We start from the raw sequence: 19,009 nt of genomic DNA, 5'->3' as shown, positions 1-19,009 counted from the left end.
GGGAGGGTCAGTAAATCTGCCAAGCTTTTCGTGGGAGGAGTGGAAAAAGACCTTGGTGATGCACTCGCAGCAACCTTTATGTCTATTTTCTTACCAGTAAAATGGTGACTATACTCTCTATTTTATTTTTTTCTTTTATATACTCTCTACTTTATTCTATTTTTTTCTTTTATATACTCTCTACTTTAGAAGGTTGTTATTCGGGTTGAAAAAAATAAAGGATGGTAAAGCGTTTTGTAAATGCAAATGTTTGTTTACTTGTTTCTACCGTGCTGGGGCTCTCGTACTGACTTTATTTCCCTGAGAAGCTTTCTACGAAGTTTTATGAGACACTGTCCCTTTAAGTCGTACCCAACAACTTCAAGTAATTGGGAGAGTCAGCACATGCGCATTCCTCTGCGGGGATGGCACCTCCAAATCTTCCCCGGGAGCCTGTAGCAGGAAGGTTAAAGGTCCTCCCCCTTAGAATTTATACGCAGGCGTAAATCTAGATTGGGAGCATTATATCACGCAGAGCGCCCAGTCCTTTTTTGGCGCCTGAAGGCTCCGCCCCCCTCGGCCAATCAGTAGGCTTCGCCCTCTGCAAGGACCAATTGCGGTGAGCGTGGGGGGCGTGGCCGAGCGCCCCGGGGCGCGGCCTGGCGCTGTGTGAAGCGGCGGGGCAAACCCGAGGCTCTAGTGAACCCAGCAGCCGCGGCGGGCGGCGGGCGGCCAGCGCAGGCGGCCGGGGCTCGGCGGTCTCCGAGATGTCACGATGGCTGTGGCCATGGTCGAACTGTGTGAAGGAGCGCGTCTGCCGCTACTTGCTGCACCACTACTTGGGTCACTTCTTCCAGGAGCACCTCAGCCTGGACCAGCTCAGCCTCGATTTGTACAAGGGCAGCGTTGCCCTGCGGGATATCCACCTGGAGATCTGGGTGAGGAGCCAGGCCCGAGCCCGGGGGGGCGGTGGGGGGCCCCGGGCTGCGGCGACTCGAGGCTCCCGGCGAAGGGGTCGGGCCGAGGGACCAGGTACCGGGCGTGTTGAGGTCGTGGAAGTCCGGCCCTTTTCAGGCGTCAGAGGGACCCGGCTGGTCGCCTCCAGAGCGGGAAGGGGTTCCTTGCGGCCACTTCTCAGGAGGAGAGACTGAGGCCGGGGGGAGGGTTGTCACTTGGCGGAGAGACGCCGGGGTCAGCACATTGAGTCTGGGCCTGATTGGAGGAGTATGGTGCCGAGGGACGAAGGAGAGGGTGAGGTGGGAGCGGAGGACGAGGGGTGCCGGTAGGGCCAGGCCAGGGTAGGGGCAGAGTTGCAGCCATGCAGCTGGACAGAGGAGACTGTCAGGGGTGCGCAGTCCTCCGAGGACACCTGTGGGGAAGGTACCCTGACCTCCTGACCCTACAATCCCGGGCCCAGTGGGTTGGGTTCGCCTCCGGATGTGGATGTCAACAACCGCGTCAGCGCCCGTGTTGATCAACACCTCGTGTGACTGCTGCCGCGCTGCCTACTTCCTGCTTTGGGGAGAGTGGGAGGGTCAAGTTTGGGGAGGGGATTGTCGATTAGCCTCCCCACCTGGAGGGAAGCCCCCAGGGCAGGGGGGAGAGGTCTGGCCCCAGGCAGGAAGCCGGCAGGGGAGATGCTGGGAGCTAGAGAGAGGTAAGGTCTGGGTCTGACCTGAGTCTGGGGGCGGTGACTCAGCTCAGCTGACCTGGAAAGTTGCAAAGGAGCCACCAATCGGAGGCACCAGCCCAGGGCTGGCACTGGATGGGCATGGGGGCAAGGGCTGCTCAGTTTTCTGGCTGGGCACAGTGCAATCTGGGCAGGGAGCGCTGGGCTCTAGAGGTAGGCAGGTCTTCCTGGGCGCATGTGGAGTAAGTGAGGTCCCCTGAACCTAGAGTTGGGGGGGGCGGGGGCTCCCATAGCCGCTTGCCTGTGAGTCCCAGTGCAGGAAGCCTTTTCAATCGATCGATCGCTAAGCTGCCTCTTCCTGCTTCTAGTCCCAGGAAACACTCCTTCCCCACCCAGCCCTGTCAGATTGAATTGGTTCCTACCTAGTTTCGCCCTGGGGGGTGGGGGATGCAGGTGCTTGTTCAATAGCAGCCCCTCCTCCCAGCTGCTCTGCCTGCAGCTCTACCTTGAAGACCCCAGTGGAAGCCTGGGGACCCTGAGATGGGATGAGGAGAAAGGTCAGGGTCCCAGGGACACTATTCCCCCATCGGTGGGAATAGGGGGTTCACCTGTGCCTTAGAGAGAGGTACCGCTACACCACGTGTTTGGAGTTGGGGGGCATCCCCTCAGCTCAGGTCAGGCCCATGCTTGTGTCTGCTTGACCAGAGTTCGTGGGGTGCCACTGCACCTCCTGCCAGGCCTTTACTATGAATGTGTTGCTCCCAAGCCTGGAACACGCCATCTTCTAGCCCCTCCTCCTGGCTTTCTCCTCCTCATCCTTCAGCTCCCCCCTCCCCTGGCTTAAAATATTGGGCACATTAGGTGATGCAGTGATTGGGCCACAAGGAGGGATCAGCATGAGCAGAGGTGGGCCTTGTGGGTAGCATGTGGAGATCTGGGAGCGCGGGGCTGCTCTCCAAGGTAGAGCAGACAGGCAAGGGAGACAGCGGCCGGGAGACGCCGGTGTGGGGTTTCCTGAGCCAGCTTTGCCCCCCGGGTTTTGCAGTCTGTGAACGAGGTGCTGGAGTCCATGGAATCGCCGCTGGAGCTGGTGGAAGGCTTTGTGGGCTCCATCGAAGTAGCCGTGCCCTGGGCCGCGCTGCTCACAGACCACTGCACCATTCTCGTGTCAGGCCTCCAGCTCACCCTGCAGCCCCGCCATGGCCCAGGTGAGGGCAGGGTAAGGCTGGGGCAGGAGCGGGAGAGCCAGTGGTGGGAGTGGGCCTGGGCACTCCAGCTGACCGGGCCTCCTCGCAGGACCAGGGCCTGCTGACTCGCAGAGCTGGGCCTCGTGTATGACCACCAGCCTGCAGCTGGCTCAGGAGTGCCTGCGGGATGGGCTGCCTGAGCCCTCCGAGCCGCCACAACCCCTGGAGGGCCTGGAGATGTTCGCCCAGACCATCGAGACTGGTAAGCCGGCCCCGCCAGGCCGCCGCGTGACCCCATGGGAGAGCTCTGCCTGCCCTGAGACCCTTCTCACCCCTCAGTGCTGCGAAGGATCAAGGTGACCTTCCTGGACACTGTCGTGAGGGTGGAGCACTCACCGGGCGACGGGGAGCATGGTGTGGCAGTGGAAGTCCATGTGCAGAGGTAGGGGTCTGCCTGGCCGGTGCCTGGCATGAGGGAGAGGGAGCGTGAGGGCTATCAAATGGCCTTGGCCCTGACCCCACCCCCAGCCTAGGCTCCTGGGAAGTGGCAGAGCAAATATGGGTGGGCCTGGGCAGTGGCCACAGCAAGGGGGAGGTGGGCGGGAGTGAGTCCAGGTGGTGAAGGTGCAGAGTGGCAGGGGTGAGGGGGTGCCAGGGATCAGGTTACATGCTGAGGTTTGGGGAGCAAGGACTGGCTGTGGAGGTGCAGGATGGTGTGGCTGTGGTGGGGCAGCTCCATGACCCCAGACCCCTAGAACAGAATGCTGTGCAGGCAGAGGGGCTCCACACCGGGGGACGGGGTGGGGGGGAGGGCAGGGAAAAGGCTGACCCTACGCTCCCCAGACTAGAATACTGTGACGAGGCAGTGCGAGACCCAAGCCAGGCGCCCCCAGTGGATGTTCACCAGCCTCCTGCTTTCCTGCACAAGCTGCTGCAGCTGGCGGGAGTCTGCCTGCGCTTCGAGGAGCTTCCCCGACAGGTGGGCCAACTCTGATCCCACAGTCTCTGCCTCCTTCTAATCCCTGCCCTCGGTGCCCTTGACCCCTCTGCCCCTCCATCCCTTCTGACCACTCTGTTGTCATCTTCTTGACCCCTCCCCTCTTACATCCTCTTGCCTCCCAGGAAGGATCCCCAGATCCCCCCTTGCAGGTCGGCAGCTGCTCAGGGTACGTGGAGCTGACAGTGAAATTGAAGCAGAACGAGGCTTTCCCAGGCCCCAAGGTGAGTGTTTGGGCCCTTGGGGAGGAGGGAGCGTGCTCCTCCCAGAATGCTCAGCAGTTTTTATCCTCCCTGTGACAAGGTGGGGGTCGCTGAATGGGGGAAGTTACTGCCTTCTTGGCAACTGGAGAAACTGAGGCTCAGAGAGGTCAAGGGTCACAGCTAGTTGGTGAGAGAGCTTAGCCGGGCAACTGGCTTCCTGCATCCTCAGGATGAGCACAGCTGGTAGTGGTTCTCAGGGGTTGGTGGGCAGGTGTGGGCTCCAAGGTTGCTCCCTCTGCCCCCAGCTGGAGGTGGCCGGGCAGGTGGGCTTCTTGCACCTGCTCCTGACCCCGCGGCAACTCCAGCAGCTCCAGGACCTACTCAGTGCCATGAGCCTTGCAGGTGAGGCCGATGGGCAGTCCTGGGGATGGGATGGTTGGAGAAGTGCCAGCCAGGCTGGACTGACACCAGGAAGTGTCCTCCCTTACAGACTCCAAGTCCCTGGTCGACAAGCTGAACAAGAGCCGCCCGCTAGGTGCTGAAGACCTGTGGCTAATTGAACAGGACCTGAACCAGCAGCTGCAGGCAGGGGTGGTGGCTGAGCTCCTCAGCCCAGACCCCCTAACCAACCCCCTTGTCAACCTGGACAGCAATGGTGGGTGTGGGGCCTGACCCGGCAGTTGGTGGAGTAGTTAGTGTGGGTGCAGGAGTCGGTGCCAAGCCCACTGTCCCTGACCCCTTGCCTGGCCCGCAGACCTCTTCTTCTCCATGGCGGGCCTCACGAGCAGTGTGGCCTCGGCCCTCTCTGAGCGCTCCCTCTCCGACGTGGACCTGGGCTCCTCTGTGCACAGTTACATGACCCCTCGCCGGCTCTCATTCCAGGGCAACCCAACTGGTGAGTGCTCCAGGGGCAGGAGGAACTGGAAGAGGCCTTGGTGCTGGTGTGGTCTCCCGAGCGCCCAGGAGGCCTCTGGTGGTGCAGTGACAAAGCCTGGGTTGTAGAGTCAGTGGTCGTGGGTGGGCACTTCAGCTCTCCCAGACTGTTTCCCCTTCCGTGAAACGGGGGTAGTGAGAGCTGCGTGGCCGGACTGTGTGTTTTGGCCGATGTTTATTGAGAGCCTGTGTGTGTCAGGTACTGGGCTGAGTGCTCCCAGTTGCCTCCAGTCCTCCCCGTTCCCTAGAGAGGGTTGATTGAGCCTGGGCTCAGTTCCTGGCATAACGAAGCTTCGTATCTCCCCTGCCTGGCAAGCGTCCTACCAGAGCCACAGTCCAGCTGGGCCCATGAGCTCTGGGAGCCCCTGGTGAAGCCTCTGTCCCCTCAGGCAAGACGGCCCTCACGTCCCGTCCGGACACCATGCGCCCTGACTCACTACTGAAGATGACCTTGGGGGGCATGACCCTGACCTTGCTTGAGACACCCGCCCCGTCTTCCGGACCACCTGACCTCACCACCCATTTTTTTGCCGAGTTTGATGCTGCCAAGGATGGGCCTTTCAGCTCCCGTGACTTCCAGCATCTCCGACCGCGCTTCCAGAGGGCCTGCCCCTGTAGCCATGTCCGGTACAAGCCCAAGGCAGGGGCCTGAGGAGAGACTCCCTGAGCCCTGCAGTGCCCCCCTCTGACGCCAGCTTCTTCCCGGCAGGCTGACGGGGACGGCTGTGCAGCTGTCCTGGGAGCTGCAGACGGGCCGGGGCCGCCGGACCACCAGCACGGACGTGCACTTCGGGCAGCTCGAAGTGCTGGAGTGTCTGTGGCCCAGGGGCACTTCGGAGCCCGAGTACACGGAGGTGAGGGCCAAAGGCAGGTGTGTGCGGGCAGGGCCTGGAGGTCGAGGTGGACGCCAGGGCTCGGCCTCAGCCTCTTGCCTCCCATGTCCCATCCCAGATCCTGAGCTTCCCCAGCAGGCAGGACACCCAGGCCTCGGCTCAGCCCTGTGCCCACCTGCGCCTCACACAGACCCTGCGCCGTCTGCCCAAGGTAACCCACCTGCCTCCAGGCCTAAAGGCCCTTGACTGTTTCCTGTGGTGCCTTGACCACACCCCCAGCCCCAGGCTCCCGGTACCTCCTTCCCTCTACCTTTCTCCTGTGCTCCGAGCAGAGCACGCCTCCCCATCCGGGGGCCCTTGGATCCATCTGGACCTGTACATGCTGTTTTCTTGGCCTGGTTGCCCCTCCCTGGCGCATCGTGGCGATGCCCTGCTGGCCTCTGGGGCGGCGAATGGTGGGTGGCTTTTATTAAGCAAGCACCATCGTCCACCTCCGGCAGGTGGTGGTGGTCTCCAGGGTCCCCAGCCCCAGCTCTTCTCACAGCTGGGAGGGCTCTGTGTTCTGTTTTTGCTCAAGGGGACCCCTCCCCATCCTGCCCTCGCCCACCCCACAGCCCTTGCTGACCTGAATACCCTCAACTTCAGAGCCGATCCCGGCACACAGCTGCCTGCCATTGCCACTCAGAACTGGCCCTGGCCCTGGCCGACTTCCAGGCGGACCTGGAGCTGGGGACCCTGGACCGGCTCGCTGCTCTGCTGCACCTGGCCACCAGTACCTCCCCCGAGCCACCTGCCGGCCTGCTGGTAAGATGCCCAGCTAAGGCTGGGAGTGGGGCACAGTCCCCCGGCTCGCCATCACCGTGCTGGGGGCCGCGGCGGCAGCATGACCCCCACATCCTCTCACAGATGGAGTCCCCGCCAGCTGCCAAGCAGGAGACAGTGGTGCAGCTGTCGGCACCCCGGGCCACACTTCGGCTGCACTTCCCCATTGCCGACCTGCGGCCCGAGCGGGATCCCTGGGCAGGCCAGGCTGTGCGGGCTGAGCTGCTGCGGCTGGAGCTGAGTGAGCCCCAGTTCCGGTCGGAGTTGAGCAGTGGGCCTGGCCCCCCAGCCCCCACCCGCCTGGAACTTACCTGCTCCGACCTCCATGGTGAGAGCCCCTGGGAAACAGCGTGTGGGGCAGGGGCTCAGGCCCTGGGAGAGAGAGGCTTAGGGCTAAAGAGGCTGGATCATGGGAGCAGACCTGGGCCCGGCCTCACCAGCTCTGGGCACCGGTATTGCCTGTCGGGCCTGCTCTGGGCAGCAGAGTGGACCCGTTTTCCTTGTCCTGCTGCAGACCGGCACAGGTGGGCATGAGACAGGCACAGGTCTGTGAACAGTGAAAGACAGGCACCTCTGACTCCACCTGGCATTGGGGAAGGAATGGGGAAAGGCAGAGTGACCCCCTATCTTTCCCCTTTCCCCTCAGGCACCTACGAAGATGGAGAGAAGCCACCTGTCCCCTGCCTGCGAGTCTCCAAGGCCCTAGATCCCAAGGGCTCTGGTCACACGTACTTTCTGCCCCAGTAAGTGGGGCTTTGCAACTGAGGGTGGCGGGAGGCCACTTGGAATCAGGGGCCAGGGGTGCCCTGCAGACCAGTGACAGGCCTGTGCCCCGGCAGGGTAGTGTTGACCCTGAACCCCCAGGTCAACAGCGCACAGTGGGAAGTGGCCCCAGAGAAGGAGGAGGAGCTGGAGCTGTCTGTTGAGAGTCCGTGTGAGCTGCAGGAACCCGAGCCCTCGCCCTTCTCCTCCAAGAGGACCATGTACGAGACGGAGGAGGTGAGGCCTGGGACCCTGCGTCTTGTGGAAGCCACATGGTGGCTTTGGGCCGGGGGCAAGGACTACTTTGGGCACCAGGTGACGTGACCCAGCACCGGCGAGAACTTCGTCTCTGCCATCATCTCGTGTCGATGGGGAGTCGGGAGCACGCCAGCTCGGGGGGCCTGGAAGTGAGGGCAGAGTCGGGAGATCGGGACCCCGTCCCTTATTGGCCGTGTGCTTTAGGCCTGGGGTCCTCTCTGAAGGTGCTGAGGGGTACGTCTGGGTTTGAATCCAGGCTCTGCTGTGCAGTGGCCCTGTCATCTCAGCTTATTGCCTAACCTCTTGGAGGACATGGGTGCTGGGCAGGACCAGCTTCCTCATCTAGAAAGTGGGCACAGTGGCCTCTCGCAGGCCTGTCCTGAGAATAAAGGAATTAACATACGTGAGGCCTCAGAGCAGGATTGGCATGAGGCCAGCACTTCACACGAAACGGCTGTCACCCTAGCAGAGAGGGGCTCATGTGAATGAGTCAATGAGAACGAAGGGATGACCCTGGCCAGTGGGGCTCGGTTGGAGCGTTGTCCTGTACACTGAAAGGTTGCAGGTTCGATTCCCAGTCGGGGCACATACCTAGGTTGCAGGTTCGATTCCCAGTCGGGGCACATACCTAGGTTGCAGGTTCAATATCCCAGTCAGGGCACATAGGGTAGGCACCCGATTGATGTTTTTCTCTCCCTCTCCCCTCCTCCCTCATCCTCTTTAAAATCAAACACATCCTTCCCTGAGGATTAGATTTAAAAATGTTTGAAAAGAAAGGATGAATGATAGGAGGTGAGGATGCGGCTCTCAGAGGCCTTTCCCGCCCCCCCACGTAGATGGTGATTCCTGGAGATCCTGAAGAGATGAGGGCCTTCCAGAGCCGGGCGCTGGCCCTGTCCCGCTGCAGCCTGGAAGTGGTCCTGCCCAGCGCCCACGTCTTCCTGCCCAGCAAGGAGGTCTATGAGAGCCTCTACAACAGGTGGCGATGCGGATGGGGTGGGGGGGGGGGTGACGGGGAGCCGGGCTGGGCCTCCCTGACAGCCACCATCCGCCTGCCTGTCTCAGGATCAACAATGACCTGCTCATGTGGGAGCCCGCAGACCTGCTTCCCACCCCTGCCTCCGCCCCTGCCACTCACCCTCCTGGCTTCCCAGGCCCCTCGGGCTTCTGGCATGACAACTTCAAGATGTGCAAGTCCGCCTTCAAGCTGGGTAGGAGGGACATCCGGTGGGGTCCTGGGCCCCCAAAGCTGGGCAGGGCCGGGGCGGCGCTTCCAGGGCTCCTTCCCACGTGGCTCCTTGATCTCACCCCAGACTCGGACTCGGACGAAGAGGATGCCCAGTTCTTCTCAGTGGGGGCATCAGGCACGCCGCAGGCCGCCCCCCGGCCCCCGAGCCCTCACTCCCAGAGTTCCTTCTCTACGCTGGTGACGGTGCTGAAGGGCCGCGTCACAGCCCTCTGTGAGACCAAGGTGAGGGCAGCCCTGGGCAGGCGAGCCCCTGGCTTCAGAGCTTCCGCTGGCAGGAGACCAAGACCAGTGTGAGCAGCGCCGAGCTGGGAATGTGGGAATCGGGCCCCAGTGGGGGCTGGTGGGGCCTGTCCAGCCAGAAACACTCACCTGACCCCACCCCCACCACCACCATCATACCCTGTCAGCCGCTTACTAGCACCTCCTGTGTGTAAGGCATCGTGCTAAGGGGTCCGAATGCACCACATGCTGCTGGAGGCAGGCTGGTCAGGGTGATGCTTCCCCTCTGGCAAACGAGACAAGTGCTGCCCTGGGCCTCCAGCGGAGTCTGGGTAGATGCTGAGCTGATCCTGGTTAGGCCAGGGCTCCGGGAGGCCCCTCACACCTGAGCGGGTGGGAACTGCTCTGTGCAGCTGCTGAGGCCAAGCCACATGCTCTGCCTGCAGGACGAAGGCGGGAGGCCCCTGGAGGCTGTGCACGGGGAGCTGGTGCTGGACGTGGAGCAAGGCACCCTCTTCAGCGTCTCCCAGTACCGAGGCCAGCCGGGGCTCGGCTACTTCAGCCTGGAGGCTGACAAGGCAACACTCTACCACCGAGGTGTGCGGCTGTGGGCCAGTTGTCAGGGCGTCTGTAGGGTCCATGGGCAGGGGCGGGGGCTTGCGGGAGGATGTGGTCCCTGGGTGGAGTGGGCGGTCAGCTCGCTTGGCCGGGGGCTCACCAGATGCCTCCCCAGCAACCGTGGATGACTACCTGCTGCCCATCCACCTGGAGCTGCCCAGCTTTACTCCTCCGGCCCAGCTGGTCCCCACCATCTATCCGTCAGAGGAAGGGGTGACCAAGTGGGGAGCCTCAGGCCGAAAGGGCCAGGCCCAGGCCCCCCACATGCTGTCCGCCGCTGTGCGCATCCACCTGGACCCCCAGAAGAACGTCAAGGTACAGCCACGCCTGCTTCTGCCTACCCATTGGCCGGGGCAGCTGCCTGCCTGGGGCATGGAGGGCTGGCTTCCCTGCTTGCTGACTGTGTCTCACCCCCAGGAGTTCCTGGTGACACTGCGGCTGTCCAGAGCTACCCTACGCCACTACATAACCCCGCCAGAACAGAGCTGGCACTCCCAGGTGAGCAAGCGTGGCATGGGCAGACAGGTCTCTAGGCTTGGAGGAGGCGGTGCCATGGGCATGGGGCTGGGCCGTACTGGGTGGGGGGTTAGAGGAGGGAAGAGGCTCCCCTATCTTCACCACCTCTCCCACCTCGGTCCCCAAAGCTGTTGGAGTTCTTAGATGTGCTGGATGACCCCGTGCTGGGCTACCTGCCCCCAACGGTCATCACTGTCCTCCACACACACCTGTTCTCCTGCGCCATGGACTACAGGTACCCAGGCTGGGCGGGCTGGGTGCCAGGGCGGGGGCAGGCTCTGGCATGTGTGTAAGGAGCCTGCCCCAGCTTCACTGTCTCCCCCAGGCCCCTCTACCTCCCTGTGCGTGTCCTTGTCACCGCCGAGACCTTCACCCTCTCCAGTAATATCATCATGGACACCTCCACTTTCCTGCTCAGGTACACAGCCCCTCCCTCCCAGGCTGGGCTGCAGCTGCCTCTCCCCCAGGGTGTTGTCTACCTGCTGTGTGTCCTCAGCCACTCTCTGAGCCTCTGTACATTCGGGTCATGATCCTTCCCTCACAATTGGTCCCGCCTTCCTGGATCTGCTGACCCCACTGCTGGGGGCTGTCCTGGGATAAGGATATGACAGGTGGAACACTAGGCCTCTGTAGTGCAACTCAAACAGTCAGAACTTGCAGTCCAAATGCCGGCAAATCACAGCCTGTCCGTGAACATGGCCTGTCCAACCTTTAAAGTCGCTCAAAGGATAACATTGAGAATACGGGGAAATGCCATGGCACAGTGTTTACTGAGAACAGTGAGACATAAAACGACATGTAGCCCTGGCTGGTTTGGCTCAGCGGATAGAGTCAGCCTGCGGACTGAGGATTCCCAGATTCGATCCTGGTCAAGGGCACAGACCTTGGTTGCCGGCTCCTCCCCAGCTGGGCCCTGGTCAGCATGTGCAGGAGGCAACCAATTAATGTGTTTCTCTCACATGGATATTTCTCTCTGTCTTTCCCTCTCTCTCCCACTCTCTCTAAAAATTAATGAAAAAATCTGTGCTTCTCTGTGTAGCTTCATAGAAAACACTGGAAGGAGATGTGTGTCAGAATTTGGGATTGGGAATTATGATTAGGAATTAGGGATTGTGTCTTTTTTATTGCTATACTGAGTCTAAACTATTTTAAAGGAGCTATGTTATGTTGCCACTAAAATAAGGACTTGCATAAAATAAAATAAATTTAAAAAAAAACTAGATTATATTAGAGGAATGGAGGCACAAGAGATCCCCTTGGTCTCTCCCCTTAAAAAATAAAATAAAATAAGGACTTGTTTTAAAAGAACAATGACTGTAGGAGGGAAAACAGGACCCTTCGTTCCCAGGGTTGCTGTGAGGCCCAGATGAGGCGGAGGAGCTAGAAGTGCTTGGGGAACAATAAGTTTGGGCCTGGGATGCGGGAGACCCGGCCCATTCTCCCCATAGTGCAGGTAACACCACGGCCAGAGGGCCCAGCACTAGCGTCTTGTGGGCTGGGGACCCGCTGAGGACGTCCATCTGCCTGTCTCTGGGCACCTGGCCCCTTCTCAGCCCTGTTCCCCACCAGGTTCATCCTCGACGACTCGGCCTTGTACCTGTCCGACAAGTGTGAGGTGGAGACCCTGGATCTGCGGCGAGGTGGGCAGGCCCGGGCCCCCAGCCACACACACAGCCGCCAATGTCCTCCCCCCCCTGATGGCCGTTCTCAGCACCCACACGCGCACACGCACAAGCCCCGATTGTCCCCTCTGGTGGCGGGTCGGGCTGCGTGGAGGAGCCAATAGGAATGTGTCCTCTCCTCTGCTTCAGATTATGTCTGTGTCTTGGATGTTGACCTCCTGGAGCTCGTGATCAAAACCTGGAAGGGGAGCAACGAGGGCAAACTGGTGAGCGCGCCCTCTCCCAGAGTCCCTGGCGCCAGCGCAGGGCAGGCGATCACCCTCTGCTTCTGCTCGGGCCTGGGCTCAGGTCATGGTCACTGCTGGCCCTTCCCAAGCTGGGCTGTGGGGATTGCTCTCCTGGGAAGGGCCGGCCCATCCTGGGTGTCCTTCAGTGTGAGTCCCGCCACTAGAGGGCAGCTGCAGGCAGGGCAACGGGAGTTGGGCAGCTTCCTCGCCTGTAGAATGGAGGTGACCGGCCTTGCCTGCCTGGCGGGGCCCAGGGCAAAGGAGACGGGCTCATGTAGCCTTTCTCTCGGGGGATTGCATCCGCTTCCTGGGGCAGCCCAGAGCCAAGCCCCTTCCGTTCTCTGGGCTCAGTGTGCTCATCCATTCAGCGGGTGGCGGGCAGGCTGAGCACCCCAGGGAGGCCTAGCCTGTCCTATCTGTGTGTGGAGAGGACAGAGCCGGGCTGATGGCACCCCTGCCCCATCCCCACAGAGCCAGCCTCTGTTCGAGCTGCGCTGCTCCAACAACGTGGTGCACATGCACACCTGTGCCGACTCCTGCGCCCTGCTGGTCAACCTGCTGCAGTACGTAACGAGCGCGGGCGACCTGCACCCCCCACCCCGGCCCCCCAGCCCCACTGAGATCGCCGGCCAGAAGGTACAGGTGAGGCCTGGCCACACAGGCCACCAGAGCTCTGCCTGGCCCCTCCCCTGCCGTAGTCCCCCAGGGACCTGGCATTGGGGGGAGCCCCGGGGCCTGCTCTCCCTCCTGGCACTCATTCACCCCTCCTCCCCTGCCTGGCCCAGCTCTCCGAGAGCCCCGCCTCCCTGCCCTCATGCCCCCCAGTGGAGACGGCCCTCATCAACCAGCGGGACCTGACTGACGCCCTCCTGGACACCGAGCGCAGCCTGCGGGAGCTGACCCAGTCTTCAGGTGGGCCGGGGCGTCTGGGGGGCACCGGACACAATCAGCACCGTGTCAGGCACCCCCAAACCAGCCTCTCTCCTACAGGTGGCACGCTCCCTCAGGCCTCGCCCGTGTCGGTCTACCTATTCCCAGGTGAACGGAGTGGGGCCCAGCTGCCCTTACCCCCTGTGGGGGTCCTTGCTGGAAGTTTGGGGTCCTGCTCAGAGGCCGAGGAAGGTGAAAAGGAAAACGAGGGGGATGGAGACACCCTGGACAGTGACGAGTTCTGCATCCTTGATGCGCCCGGCCTGGGCATCCCGGTACGCGGTGGGCAAGCTGGGTAGGGGCAGGACGTGGGAGAGAGTGGCTCAGCTCTGGGCCCTTCTAGAGATGGAGCTATGGGAGAGGCAGGAGGCTGGGAGGGTCTTCCTGGGGAGGCAGCCCTGAGCCTGGGCTTTGCAGGAGCTGGTGGGTTTCCAGAGGAGGAGAGGCATGCGTCCTGGGCAGGGGACTGGGACGTCAGAGTCGGAGGAGAGGGCAGGTGGTTAGCGGGAGGGCAAGGAGGACCATTTGGCTGCAAGGGTGCTGACCTCCGGGTCCCCAAGTACCAGTGGGAATGTCACATGCAAGCAAGACCCAGGTCCAGGGAGACAAGGCTGGCAGGTGCAAGGGACACTCAGCTCCATCCTAGACGGAGTATTCAGATACAGTGACCCCTGAAGGTCAGCTTCTGTCGGAAACGGGGAGGGAGAGGTGAAGAGGGAGGAACGGTGGGGGTGGCTTGGCCTGGGGAAGGCATCTGCGCCACACGTGTTCCCCTCCCTGCAGCCCCTGGATGGGGAGCCCGTGGTGACGCAGCTGCATCCAGGCCCCATCACCGTGCAGGACGGGCACTTCTCACGGCCGCTGGGCAGCACCGACCTGCTGCGGGCGCCTGCCCACTTCCCAGTGCCCAGCACCCGTGTGGTGCTGCGGGAGGTCTCCCTTGTCTGGCATCTCTATGGGGGTCGAGACTTTGGCCCCCACCCCAGTCACAGGTAAGAAGGAGAGAGAGCAGGTGGCAGCTGTGACAATGGGGTTCACCCCCCAGGAGAGGGGGCCTGGGCGGGGCTCCAGCCCTGACCTTCAGCAGCTGGAATCCTGAACCGTCCTCACCTTCCTGGCCTCGTTCTTCCTCTTTCCTTACCCAGCCACCTCCCAGGAGAGGGTCTCCCACACAGGCTGCAGGGCTGCTCAGAGAGGAGGGGTGAGGAAAGGATGTTCCCTGTGTCAGCTTGTCCCCTGTCCCTCTTCCCAGGGCAAGAGTTGGCCTCACAGGCCCCAGGGGCTCCCCTTCTCGCTGCTCTGGCCCCAACCGGCCCCAGAACTCCTGGCGCGTGCAGGGGGGCAGCGGGAGGCAGCACCAGGTCTTCATGGAGATCCAGCTCAGCAAGGTGAGCTGGGGGCTGGTGGCGGGGGCGGGCAGCAGCAGCCATCCCGTCCCTGCCACTCAGCCAGGGCTCCATGGCAACTACTTGGTGGAGGGAATTTTACAGATGTTTTGAGGATGCAAAGCTGACGTCCCTGGTGATGGAGAGGTTGGAGAGCGAGGGCTGGACCAGGGTTTATGCTTAGGGTGACGAGGCAGGTGGGAAGGCTGTGGGAATAGAGACGGATAGATTTGGGGAGGAGGTCAAGAGGTCACTTTGACTGTGTGGGTTTGAAACACCTGTGGGATGGCCACATAAAGATGTCCTGGCGGCAGCCGCGTGGGTCTGAGATGGAGCTGTGCGCAGGGAGGTGGCTGGGAGAGGAGGGGCCCGGGGTGAACCCCTCTGTCCGTGTCCGGGCCCTGCTGACCTGGCTCCGGCCTCCATCCTCCCACAGGTCAGCTTCCAGCATGAGGTGTACCCTGTGGAGCCGGCCCCAGGCCCCGTGGCCCCAGGCAAGGAGCTGGAGGAGCAGCCGCTGTCCCGGCAGGTGTTCATCGTGCAGGAGCTGGAGATCCGGGACCGGCTCCCCTCCTCGAAGATCAACAAGTTCCTGTACCTGTACACCAGCGAGCGGATGCCGCGGCGCACCCACTCCAACATGGTACTGTGGGCAGCGCCGCGCGCTGGCAGGGATGGGCCACCTGTTCCCGTGGGAGCTCACATGCGCACACACCTACCTGGGTTGTTGGGGAGCGTGGGAGGGTGGTGCGGCTCGGGCCAGCTCAGCTGAAGGAATAGCCTGGGGGTCACCCTCTGTCCCCAGCTCACCATCAAAGCGCTGCACGTGGTCCCCATGACCAACCCCAGTGCACCCGAGTGTTGTCTCCGGGTCTCGCTGATGCCCCTGCGGCTCAATGTGGACCAGGTGAGTGGCTGGGGGGGGCAGGCTGACATGAGCCCCCTGCTGCCAAGCCCGAGCCCAACCTGTGCCCCACACTCTGCCCCACAGGACGCTCTGCTCTTCCTCAAGGACTACTTCACCAGCCTGGCGGCGGGCATCAACCCCATGGTCCCAGCAGAGACCTCGGCCGAGGGTGAGAGGCTGGACCTGGTCGGGGAGGGTCCTGGCCTCCTGCTTCCGTGCCTCCCCGGGCCCACCCCTGGTCTGTCTCGTCTGCAGCGCACCCTGAGACCCGAGCCCAGGGGAGCAGCCCCCAGGAAGGGCAGCCTGAGGGCGTGGAGACTAGCGACACCCAGGAGGCCGCAGGTGGTGGCCAAAGCGCTTCCTCCGAGCAGCAGCCCATCTACTTCCGGTGAGGCCTGGGCTGGGCTGGGCCTGGGCGGGCTGCACCAGGCCAGGTCAGCGACTAAAGGGCCCTTGCTCCTTATCCCCAGGGAGTTTCGGTTCACATCTGAGGTGCCCATCTGGCTGGATTACCAGGGCAAGCACATCAGCATGGACCAGGTGGTAAGTGGGGCCGTCAGGCGCCATGGCTGGGGGGGTCCCTGTTCTGCTCAGGTGTGGCCTGTTCTTTGGGGCCCAGGAGGCCAGGGCTTGCATCCAGGCACCATCAGCCACTGAGTCGGCCTCCAGTGGGCTGGGCAGGTCCCTGGGCCCCATCGTGTAAACCCGAACCCCTTCTCCCTCCCCAGGGCACTTTCACTGGCCTCCTCGTCGGCCTGGCCCAGCTCAACTGCTCTGAGCTGAAGCTAAAGCGACTCTGTTGCCGGCACGGGTGAGCCCGCCTCGCGCTCTAGCACCCCCAGCCTCTCTCCGGGGCCCTGATAGTCCCTTTGCTCTGTCCCTGACTGGCCGTGTGGCCTTGGCCAAGAGATCAACCTTCTGGGGCCTCAGTTTCTCCTCTGTAAAATGGGTGCAGTAGTCCCCCACCCCCGCCACAGGGCTGGGTGGGAACATGGGGAGTTGAGGTGCCTCAGGTCTTCCTGGCCCTGTGACCCCTCAGTGTCTGGCTCTGCCCACCTTGCCCTCCTCCTCTCCCTTCCCAGGCTCCTGGGTGTGGACAAGGTGCTGGGCTACGCTCTCAACGAGTGGCTGCAGGACATCCGCAAGAACCAGCTGCCCGGCCTGCTGCGGGGTGTGGGCCCCATGCACTCAGTTGTCCAGCTCTGTAAGTGTCTGGCGCTGGGACTCTGGAGACGGCCCACACTCCTGGGCACCGTAGGCGTTGCCTTTGGTAGTATGTAGGGGAGGCCCTAGAGTAGGAAGGGGGGGCATTGTAGCCTCAGGCACCTCTGATGACCCCTGTTCCCCAGTCCAAGGGTTCCGGGACCTGCTGTGGCTGCCCATCGAGCAGTACCGGAAGGACGGGCGCCTCATGCGGGGGCTGCAACGGGGGGCAGCTTCCTTTGGCTCGTCGACGGCTTCTGCTGCCCTGGAACTCAGCAACCGGCTGGTGCAGGCGATCCAGGTGAGCGGCGCCTGGCTGTGCAGGGCGGGAGGGTCTGCCGTGGTGGCCACTGCCGTCCCCAAAGCTCTGCTGGCGGGGGGTAGCCTGGGTGTATGTAACATTTTCTGAGGAACAGTCACAGAGCGGGAGAGGCGAGTATCTGGCTGGGGCCCACAGCCGGGTCGCCCCAGCCAACTGCGGCCCCCATGCAGGAGGCTGAGTGCCCCCCGTGTTTGTGGCCCACTGGGTCTCTGCTCGTGGCCAAGTCTTGAAAGGAAGGGAAGGAGGCTTTTTGCAGACTGGAAAGTAAGACCAAGACGAGCCCTGCACCCTTCTAGGCCCTGGTGGGCCCCAGGGAGCTGTCCTGTGGGCAGTAGCTCCTGCAGTGGAGCCTGTGGGACGGGGGCTGGATGGGCAGGCGTGGTGGGTGGTCATGGCAGGTGAGCGTGCAGAAGCTGGGGATCAGGGTGCTGCCTGTGCCCTGCCGTCCAGCCCATGAGGGCAGAGCAGGGCTCTAGAGCGGAGGCTGGAGGCATAAGCCGGCATCTGAGGGCCACCCCAGGGCGTGAGCTGGAGTGTGGCACCGGCAGTCAAGGTTGGGTGGGAAGGAGCCGCCCCGAGGAGGCACGCAGGCCACCTGCCCTGGCGTAAAGCACGGGTGTGGAGGAGGGGCAGAGGGGGCCCCTGGACTAGGGTTTAGGGGTCCATCATGTTGCCCTGTGCACCTCTCCTCACTGGTGTCCCCTGTGCTCCCCAGGCCACAGCCGAGACGGTGTACGACATCCTGTCCCCGGCGGCCCCCATCACCCGCTCCCTGCAGGACAAGCGCTCGGTGCGGAGGCGCAAGGGCCAGCAGCCAGCTGACCTCCGGGAGGGCGTGGCCAAGGCCTACGACACCGTTCGAGAGGTAAGGAGGCCCAGCCTGCCCCCCATCTTCCCACACCCACTGTCCACCCGACCCGGCACTGACCTCCCCCTCCACAGGGCCTCCTGGACACGGCTCAGACCTTCTGTGATGTGGCGACTCGGGGTCACGAGCAGAAGGGGCTGACGGGCGCTGTGGGCGGCGTGATCCGCCAGTTGCCCCCGACGGTGGTGCGGCCCCCTCATCCTGGCCACGGAGGCCACGTCCAACCTTCTCGGGGGGATGCGCAACCAGATCCTCCCCGACGCACACAAGGACCACACTCAGAAGTGGCGGTCGGAGGCCCAGGACTGAGCACCAGGTGCCGGACTCCAGGGTGCTGCCCGCCCAGCAGGCCCAGCCAGCCAGTGGCACCTCGGCTCCCGCGCCTCCCGAGAGCGTGGACAGCCTGGCGGGCCGGGCCCTCAGGAAGGACCGGAAGGACCCTGCGCCTGGCCTGCCTGCTGCGTCGCTGTGAGAGGGGGACTCCCGCCTGGGCCTCGGCCCTGTCTCTGCACTTTTCTCTGGGGAGCAAGGACACTGCCCCACCGCCGGGACCCACATCACCACCTGGGCCCACACGGCTGCCTGGGCCCAGGACGGAGGCTTTTGGAACCCTCGGACCCCGACCCCACTCAGCCAAGTGTCTTTCTGTGTCTCCCGGGACGTGGGGGGAAAGACGCCGTGTGGTTCAATGTATGATTTTTAATCGCCTGAGCGTGTGGGTCAGTGTCTGCATGACGTGGAATAAACTGCCCACCGCCAGCCCCTTGTTCTGCGTACCTGCACTGTCCCGGCCTCAGCCTTGGCCTTGGCTGGCACCCAGATTCCCACCTCTGCACCCAGCACCTCCCCTGTCACCGCCAGGGTTCGCCACCCCTCCACCCACCCCACCCAGTGGATCAGAATTGCTGCCCTGAGCTCCTCCTCACCACCCTCGCAGGGGCCTGCCACCCTGGCCCACCTCTCACGTGGCAGGAGCTGAGTGGAGGGGAGAGGCCCCGGGGCGGCCCTTGGAGGCCTCCTTACCCAGAGTACTTCCGTGGCTCCATCCCTGCAAGAGCCCAGCGTCCGGCCTTACCTGGGGCCAGGTGTGAGGGGGCGGCTGAGAGGGTGCTGAACCGAGCACAGGGCGGTGGGGAGGCTTAGGCCCTGCCCTATGACCTGAGGCTGCTGCCCCTGGCCTCTGAGCCTCAGCTCCTTCCTGATACTCCTTGCCCAGCGTACAAGGACCGGGGGCTCAGTTAAGGCCCTTCCTGGAAGGCTGGCCTCTGGGGGCTGCTCC

At 62.9% G+C, this 19,009-nt stretch overlaps 1 protein-coding gene across 1 annotated transcript; it reads left to right on the top strand.

The window, feature by feature from the left end:
• The first annotated feature begins 681 nt into the window (after positions 1-681).
• ATG2A (autophagy related 2A) lies at positions 682-18,180 on the top strand. Its single transcript, XM_014446710.2, is given in 42 exon segments — positions 682-917; positions 2,655-2,817; positions 2,906-3,058; positions 3,136-3,238; positions 3,640-3,775; positions 3,919-4,017; positions 4,302-4,398; positions 4,487-4,651; positions 4,751-4,891; positions 5,319-5,556; positions 5,639-5,783; positions 5,881-5,973; positions 6,408-6,566; positions 6,669-6,912; positions 7,231-7,327; positions 7,424-7,583; positions 8,441-8,583; positions 8,670-8,815; positions 8,918-9,075; positions 9,519-9,669; positions 9,806-10,005; positions 10,108-10,188; positions 10,335-10,441; positions 10,532-10,624; positions 11,776-11,846; positions 12,018-12,094; positions 12,587-12,751; positions 12,901-13,027; positions 13,106-13,320; positions 13,829-14,037; positions 14,298-14,433; positions 14,867-15,073; positions 15,236-15,337; positions 15,422-15,506; positions 15,593-15,725; positions 15,808-15,880; positions 16,066-16,148; positions 16,420-16,541; positions 16,687-16,841; positions 17,578-17,727; positions 17,805-17,921; positions 17,923-18,180. Coding segments are annotated over 42 exon segments (5,787 nt in total). The 5' UTR covers positions 682-746; the 3' UTR covers positions 18,040-18,180.
• Positions 18,181-19,009: the final 829 nt, after the last annotated feature.

This window comes from Myotis lucifugus, unplaced genomic scaffold, assembly GCF_000147115.1.
Source record: "Myotis lucifugus unplaced genomic scaffold, Myoluc2.0 scaffold_562, whole genome shotgun sequence".
Taxonomy (NCBI): Eukaryota; Metazoa; Chordata; class Mammalia; order Chiroptera; family Vespertilionidae; genus Myotis; species Myotis lucifugus.
The sequence above is the reverse complement of the archived record's forward strand: the minus strand, read 5'-3'. Positions and strand labels throughout refer to the sequence as shown.